General features: G+C 50.9%; 1 protein-coding gene and 1 non-coding gene across 3 annotated transcripts; one reads left to right on the forward strand and one right to left on the reverse strand.

Moving 5' to 3' along the window:
- Positions 1–335: 335 nt before the first annotated feature.
- GLRX5 (glutaredoxin 5) lies at positions 336–5,912 on the reverse strand. 2 transcript variants are annotated; one of them, XM_040411633.1, is made up of 3 exons: positions 5,596–5,912; positions 526–744; positions 336–491 (listed from the first exon to the last, which is right to left on the reverse strand). In XM_040411633.1, the coding sequence occupies exons 1-2, from the start codon at positions 5,846–5,848 to the stop codon at positions 566–568; spliced, it is 432 nt and encodes a 143-aa protein (XP_040267567.1). In that variant the 5' UTR covers positions 5,849–5,912; the 3' UTR covers positions 336–491; positions 526–565. The 2 variants fall into 2 exon arrangements, with proteins under 2 accessions (XP_040267567.1, XP_040267566.1); XM_040411632.1 differs by having other exon boundaries at positions 336–744.
- Positions 5,913–6,287: 375 nt separating this feature from the next.
- LOC120982626 lies at positions 6,288–6,552 on the forward strand. The gene has a single exon (XR_005774957.1).
- Positions 6,553–8,178: the final 1,626 nt, after the last annotated feature.

An 8,178-nucleotide genomic window follows, 5' to 3' on the forward strand; every position in this document is an offset into this window, starting at 1 on the left:
GGTATTGCCTCAAGTAAATAGGTTGAGCTGCAATACCATATACACCCTGCAAACCGCTGTGGCGCTGTTTCTGGAAGAAAGCTGTTTTTTTTTTAATCCGGACAACCATGAATGAAATCTTGCTTCTCTTAAGCTCAACACTGTCGGCCATATTGGCTTGGGAGTTGCTCTTCCTGTCACCTAGTCCCTTGGACGCTCTCCCTGGCAGTCAATCCTCCCTTAACCATGCAGCGACGGGCTTGATGGAATCTCTTCCTGGAGCTGGCAATGATGGGAGGTGTAGTTGCACAGTGAAGTAGCTAACGTCTCCTCCGGAGGTCGCGACAGACGCTGCGGCCATTATACTATAGAATTAGACTTTATTTCTGCTCTAGTGTGATCAGTGTCGGACACGCGTACAATCCTTCTCCGTGCAGCTATAGGAAGGACCCACCCAGTAGGAAGGCGACATTTGCTTCCTGCAGGATCGACAGGACAGTTCGTAAGGCTTCTCCGGTGGGGAGGGGGAGTCACCGCCTCGGGGGGGCTATGAAACAGTTCACAGCGCAGGCGGAGCCGCCGCCCGTTACTTCTTCTCTTGGCTCGGCTCTGCGTCTAGAAGGGCGGATCGGATGCCCAGCTTCTTCAGCTCCTCCACCAGGTCTCCGTTTTGGTGCATCTGAAGGAGGATGTCGCAGCCCCCCACAAACTCCCCGTTCAGGTACACCTGCGGGATGGTGGGCCAGTTCGAGTAATTCTTCACCCCTGCGAGACAAAAGAAGAAGAGGTAATCAGATGACAAGTCCCAAATTAAAGGGGCGCTACACCAATTCTTCCCTGTTATCAACCATGGGGGGGGGCTAGTGAAACACTCATCTTCCGGTCAGGTGCAGGGTGGCCTGGCAAAAAAACTGCGGTGTGTTGCACCCCACCCGGATTATGTCTGGAGTGGTCTGCCCAAGTGCACCATCCGTCGGTCAGAACAGGTGTCTGGATGTGTATAAAATAATAATAAAAAAATAATAAAAAAAATAAGGTTTCCTTCACTGTCAGCAAGCAGAGATCTTGAAATTAAGGCCATTGAAATGCTAAAATTCGATTATTACTATAATAAAATTTTTTATGTTTACAGGAAATTATCTGCTCCTTATAACCACCTAAACTCATTTCCAGCTGCTGTAAAAAACCTGTGTTTTCCTAGAGGGAGGATTTTGGGTGCAGTCCCCTTTAAGGATCTTCTGTGTTGTTACATTGCAACATAAGAATTGATACATTGTGAGGGGAGGATACATGGACAGGAGACAATGGAGGACCTTGACTGTTGACCCCCATCTTCGCCCTGGCAACCACAGCTAAAAAAAAATAATATCTGGAGGTGTCTTAAAGGGGTATTCCTGTTACATTAAATGATCCCCTATCCACAGTGCTAGGACCCCCACCGATCACGGGAACTGGGGCCACGTACCCCCTGAAGTGTACGCATGCTTGCTGGCGCTCCATTAATGTCTATGGGAATTCCAGGGATGCTTGTAGTGGGCATGCTTGACCGCCATTCCTAAGCTTGGGGGGGGGGGGGGGGGGACTGATCAGTCAGTTATCCCCTATCCTGTAGATAAGGGATAGGTTTAAAGGGAGTCGGTCACCTTCATATACAGAGCTTACATTGTCCTATCGCACACCTATACATGAATGTTATGGTACCTTTGTCTTTGTCTTTAGACTTGCAGAAGCTGGAAAAACGAACTTTGATTGATTTGCAAATGAGCCCTCGCAAGTGCCCAGGGGCGGCGTTCACTGTGTTGGTGCCCAGGCTGCCCTGCCTTTTTTCATTGTTCCCCCGCCCCAGCCTCTGCATATGCCCGCCCTCCTATTCCCTTGCGTCATCCTAAGGTCCGGCCGAGATACCGTGCAAAACCAGCCGTTCACCGGAGCATGCGCAGTAGTTAAAGCGATGCCGTACCAACAATGGGCATCGCAGTGCGCATGCTCCGGCCCGGCGAACAGTGCACAGTCGCGGGATCTCGGCCGGACCTTAGGATGACGCAAGGGAATAGGAGGGCGGGCATGCGCAGAACCTGGGGGACAATGAAAGAAGGCAGTGCAGCCTGGGCACCAACACAGTGAATGCCGCCCCTGGGCACTTGCGAGGGCTCATTTGCATATCAATCAAAGTTCGTTTTTCCAGCTTTTGCAAGTCTAAAGACAAAGGTACATTCATGTATAGGTGTGCTATAGGGCAATGTAAGCTCTGTATATGGCCATATGGAGGGGACAGACTCCCTTTAAATCTTTGGACAACCCCTGTCTATATGGGCATCCTCTGCTCAGGACCAGAATGCGTCTCTCATTCATGTGAATGATCACCTATGTGATACTACATTTACCCTGCAAACGTCTGGCCACACCTCCGCCGGCAGGATCGGGGGACGATCAGATGACTGCACAAGGTACCGCATTCTCAAAAGATTTTTTTTTTTATGACGGCCCCTTTAAGAGCAGCCCGCCACTGTGCATGTAAAAGCTTGACAGTCTGATAATACGGCAAATCCCCTTTAACCCCGCATCTGCTAATCCAGAAACATGGCCGCTATCTAGTCTAAAGATAGGCCAACGCATGCTGCTGGATTGCAGGGACTAGAATCCTATGACTGGTAACAGCCTCCGGATTAACAGGGACCATATCCCTTCATCCGACAGTCCAGAAACAGGACACCTGCCTTTTGGCCTCTTGGCACCGCCCGACGATACAGGGACGAAGTTTCAGCTGTGTCAGTGATAAAAGTGCACAGTCACCGTGATGGTCGTGTGCAGATCTGGAGAGATTGGCAGGCTGGCCGCACTGCACAATGTCACACACACGGCTCTGCTGCATCAATAGCGGACACTGCAGTACGTGCCGACACAGATCAGCCCTGAATCGCTCCCCGTTATCAGCCATATAAAGCTGGCGAGAGGCCGACTGTAGGACTGGTGAATACAAACTACTGCTCCCTGTTATCAGCCATTTCAGGACGGGGAAAGTCTGACTGTAGGACAGGTGAATATGCCGTATTTTCCGGACTACAAGATGCCCCCCCCCCCCCCCCCCCCACAAAGTTGGGGTAGAATGGCAGTGAGTCTTATAAAGCGAATACTAATGGGAGCTTCCATTATGGACGGTCATTAGCATGCAAGAGGAGCGGCGAGCAAGCACTGCACTGTCTGTACTCACCGCTCCCTGATCATCTTCCTGCGTACAGTGTCAGCAGGCAGCACACATAGGCGCGCTCTAGGACCTGGCACTGGGCGACATCAGTGCCGGGCCCAAAAGAAGATCAGAGAGCGGAGAGCGCAGGAAGAGTGAGTGGGCTGAAGCAGGAGAGGCAAGTTTTTTTGGTTTTTTTGTCTGATTAAAGGGGTTTTCTCATCTTAGACAATGAGTGCATATCGCTAGCATACGCCCCCATTGTCTGATAGGTGCGGCTCCCACTGCCGGGACCCGCACCTATATCGAGAACGGAGCGGGGAGCGCTGTGGCTGGTGGACCCCAGATTTCCCGGGGTCCGTCCACCACCAAGCACTAATCCCCGCCTCCCCCATAGAAGTGAATGGGAGCGTGCCGCGCATACGCGCCCCATGCTCCTATTCATTTCTATGGGGCAGACGGCAATAGCCGAGCCAGTGCTCGGCTATTTTCGGCGGCCCCATAGAAATGAATGGAGGGCGGCTGCGCATGCGCAGTGCTCTCTCCTTGACTTTCAGGGCTCCGTTCTCGCTGGGACCTGCACCTATAAGACAATGGGGGCACATCCAAGCGATATGCCCCCAATGTCAGAGATGAGAAAACCCCTTTAAGCTTGGGGGTCTGATCTGAGGAGGAATGGGGTCTAAGGAAAAATATATATTTTTTTTCATTTTCCTCCTGTAAATCTTAGTGGCGTCTTTTAGACAGAAAAATACTATTGTATAATCTATTGCTCCTTGTTTTCAGCCATTTATGAAAGGCAGAGAGCGACCACAGAACAGGTGAATACAATCTATTGCTCCCCGTTATCAGCCACTTCAGGCTGCAGAGGAGCCGACTGCGGTGCTTTCTATTTAGGAACAGGAGGAGCATGCCCCCCCTCCCCATTATGTCCCAACGTCCAGCAGCACTATTATAATCCCCAGAGGCATTTCCCCCGTTGACACTCGTGACTTTCATGCGAGTTGGATTTCTGGGCACCTGACTCAGCGTCATAATAACCGCAAGTGCCTAGGAGCGAATAACGAGGGCACATACCTGCAGGCCGGACGCCGTTATTTACAACCACTATCATCATTACCATCCAGGGTTGTCAAGATTTTAAAAAGCCAAAAGCCGTAGATGGCGCAACATAATAATCGTTATGCAATTCCTTCTGCCGCGGTGACGTCACAAATCGCGAGCTCTGTAGCCAATCGCTGGTAAGGTTTGCATGTACGGCAAGGACAGCGATCGGCTGCAACAGTTGGGTGAACGGTGGATGCGATGTCATAATACAGATATGAAAATATCCGTATACCGCCCTACCGGCAAGCAACAACACGCACAGACCGTGGCATCCTGCCAGATAATACCGCACCATGAGGCATCCGGGTCACGCGGTAGAAACTAGAATGGAGCGGGTGAAGGGGGTGCAGAGACGCAGAGTGTGTATAATATATACAGCAGTGTACTGATTTATGCGGTATACACATCACAGTACACTGCGGTATATACTATCTATATATGTACATAATGCATCTATTATACTGTATAATACACGCAGTGTGTACAGATATAGCGTGTTAGGGGTTAGTATCAGGGGTAAGGCGTTTGTATTGGGGGTTAATATAACTGTTAGGAGTTAAAGGTTAGGGTTAATGTTAGAGGTTAGTATAAGAGTAAGAGGGTAATATTGGGGGTTATTATTGTTGGGGGGTTAGTATTGGGGGTTTACATTACTGTTGGGGGTCAGGGGTTAGTATTTGGGGTTATTATTCAGGGTTTACATTACTATTGGGGATTAGTATTACCATTTGGGGTCAGTATTGGGGGTTACAGCAGGGGTCTCCTTTCTCCCACTCCAGGGTCACCCCTGGTCACATAGGACCTTGGCACTGGACATGTTGCCACCATGTTCTTGGAGCCTTGAAGGGGCCACAATCCTTCATAAGGACTTGTCTAGCGCCCCCTGTGGAAGTCTCCTCACCATAACATTTTAGTACTTATGGCCCCGATACCAACCCCCCTGACTACACCTGGTCGGGGGTCCCCACCTGATATTCCTGTCGCCCCTTATCTTTTCAGACCCCAGTGTGTATTCGAGGAGGGTCTCCTATAGCAGGCATGGCCAACCTGCGGCTCTCCAGCTGTTGTAAAACTACAACTCCCACCATGCCCTGCTGTAGGCTGATAGCTGTAGACTGCCCGGGCATGATGGGAGTTGTAGTTTTGCAACAGCTGGAGAGCCTCAGGTTGGCTATCCCTGTCCTATAGTATACAGCATATAGTCACCAGTATATATGGTCAGCACAGAGACATCCCATAGGAAACTACAACCCACAGCTTATCCTGCCGAGAGCATGCTGGGAGGTGTAGTCCTCCAGGCCCCCCAGGTGACTGCCAGCACTGACCATGCCTGAGGTCCTGGTCCTCCAACACGTTATAGGCCGCGTACTCGTCCACCCCGTGCATCCGCAGGATCTGCACCACCGCGTTACTGAAGCCGCACAGGGGCTGCGCCGGCGTCCCCTTTATAAACACCACCACCTTGTCCTTCTTCACCAGCGCGTCCAGGTGCTCCCGGGAACTACTGCTCTGGCTGAGCAAACGGCGGACAACCGGGCTCCGGAGAGCGGCGGACACACGGGACACGCACCAGCTCATGACTGACAGGCGCCGCCGTCACTCAAACGCGACGACCTTACTGAGAACGTTCTTGGTCCTGAGGAGCATCCGTAATTACAATACCCCGCCCACTGTGCGGCTCTCATTGGCTGAAAGTCTTAACTGGGCGGGAAAAAAGGATGTTGCGTAGCTATTAGTGAAAGCCGTTTGTCAGTTATCCCAGAAGACCAATGAGCGGCGTTTACGTCATTCATAGGGCGGGGTTAACGTATCGTTGTCCAGTGCTTTTTTTTCTTGGAACGTTCAGTAAGGACGGAGGAAGGCGCCTGGGCGGCCATGTTGGTGACGGATAGTGGTGAGTATGGCTGAGGTTGTGACCGCCATCTTGGTAGAGGTTAGTTATCTAAGCTTGATACTTTGTACGGCTGATGGGATTACTATTGTAACAAACCCTCAGCTGTGAGAAGTCTTAGGCCTATATTTGCAGTCTCCTCTCAGGCCCCCGGTTGCAGGTACTTGGGGTCTTCGGAGCTGCATAGAATATCCATGTGAGGAAGCCGAGACCTCCCTGCCTGAGTACCAGCAGCTTGATGTGCTATGTTCCTCACACACCACTTTGTTCTGTTGCCACGGAGATAATGGCGTTCCCCGTGTTATTATCTATCCGCCAACAGATAGAGCAACGCAGCGAGATATTGTTTACAGACTGAAGTCGTCTGCTAAATACTGGACCTGCTATATCGCCAGCACGGACTGCGATCGCCATGTGGAGGGCGCCGCTGACTCTCGTCTTCTATTACAGGGACCCCGGGAGCGTCTTCAGGACAAGACGGAGGAGAAACCGCAGGCTCGGGAACAAGTCCTCGTCCGAAGCCGTATCTTAACCCCTTAAAGGGGTATTCTGGTCGTGACAAGGTAACTATTAGATCTCGGCAGGAGGACCCCCAGTATCATGAAAATGGGGACCCTGAAAATGAAAAGAGCCGCCGTTTGGGCTCCATTCATCTCTTTGTGGAAATGGCGGTTCGCTGCATCTGGATCTCCCTTCAGAGATGAAGTAGCAGTGCCCTACCGGCTGCTCTGTTCATTTTGGGGCCCTCGTTATCGGGGGGGTATGACCCCCACCGATCTAATAGATATCCTCTGTCCTGTGGATAAGATATAAATTGTTACAACTGGAATACCCTATTAAAGGGGTTGTCTCATCTCAGACGATGGGGGGCATAGTGCTAGTATATGCCCCTATTGTCTTATAGGTGCGGGTCCCAGCAATGTTGAGAGCGGAGAGCCCCACAAAGTGGTGGCTGGAGGACTGGGAGCGCACCGCACATGACCGGCGAGCGCTCCCATTCACTTCTATTGGTCCGGTAGAAATAGCCGAGCCAGCGCCTGCCCTATAGAAAATGAATGGAGGACAGCTGCGCTCTCCACCACTTTTTGGGCTTCATTCTCGATTATAGATGCGGGTCCAAGCACCTATCAGACAGTGGGGGCATATCCTAGTGGTATACCCCCCCCCATTATCTAAGATGAGACAACCCCTTTAAGGACCAGGGTTATTATATTTTTTTTTGTTTTGTCTTTAGTCCCCTTCTCTATAATGCCAGCTAGAAGTTTATACATTTATAGGGTTTGGCAAGCAGTGCTCAAGGGGGGAGTGATCTTCACTGCGCGCTGTTGATGTCCAATACGTGCAGAGACCCCCCGACTGGACTTTTAAGGGCATCTGTCAGCAGTTTTGTCCCTATGACACTGTCTGACCTGTTACATGTGCGCTTGGCAGCTGAAGGCATCTGTGTTGGTCCCATGTTCATATGTGTCCGCATTGCGGAGAAATATGATGTTTTAGTATATGCAAATGAGTCTCTAGGAGCAACGGGGGCGTTACCATTACACCTAGAGCCTCTGCTCTCTCTGCAACTACCGCACCCTCTACACTTTGATTGGCCAGGTGTGATGGTGTTTACACTGTCTGGCCCTGTCTATAAAAGAGCAGAGAGAACAGCAGTTGCAGAGCCTCTAGGTGTAATGGTAACGCCCCCGTTGCTCCTAAAGGTCCATTTGCATATATTAAAACATCATTTTTCTCAGCAATGCGGGCACATATAAACATGGGACCAACACAGATGCCTTCAGCTGCCAAGCACACGTGTCATAGGTACAAAACTGCTGACAGATGCCCTTAAGGCCTCCTGCACACGACCGTTGTGTGCACCCGTGGCCGTTGTGCCGTTTTCCGTTTTTTTTCGCGGACCCATTGACTTTCAATGGGTCCGTGGAAAAAACGGAAAATGCACTGTTTTGCAGCCGCATCCGTGATCCGTGTTTCATGGCCGTGAAAAAAATATGACCTGTCCTATTTTTTTCAC

Source organism: Bufo bufo, chromosome 11 (assembly GCF_905171765.1).
Source record: "Bufo bufo chromosome 11, aBufBuf1.1, whole genome shotgun sequence".
Lineage (NCBI taxonomy): Eukaryota > Metazoa > Chordata > Amphibia > Anura > Bufonidae > Bufo > Bufo bufo.

Bases quoted from the DNA above. Each gene is read 5' to 3' on its own strand.
- GLRX5 (XM_040411633.1), bottom strand. From the start codon at position 5,848: ATGAGCTGGTGCGTGTCCCGTGTGTCCGCCGCTCTCCGGAGCCCGGTT. The intron at 745-5,595 runs GTCAGTGCTGGC...TTTGTCTCGCAG, and splicing joins GGACCAGGACCTCAGGCATG to GGGTGAAGAATTACTCGAAC.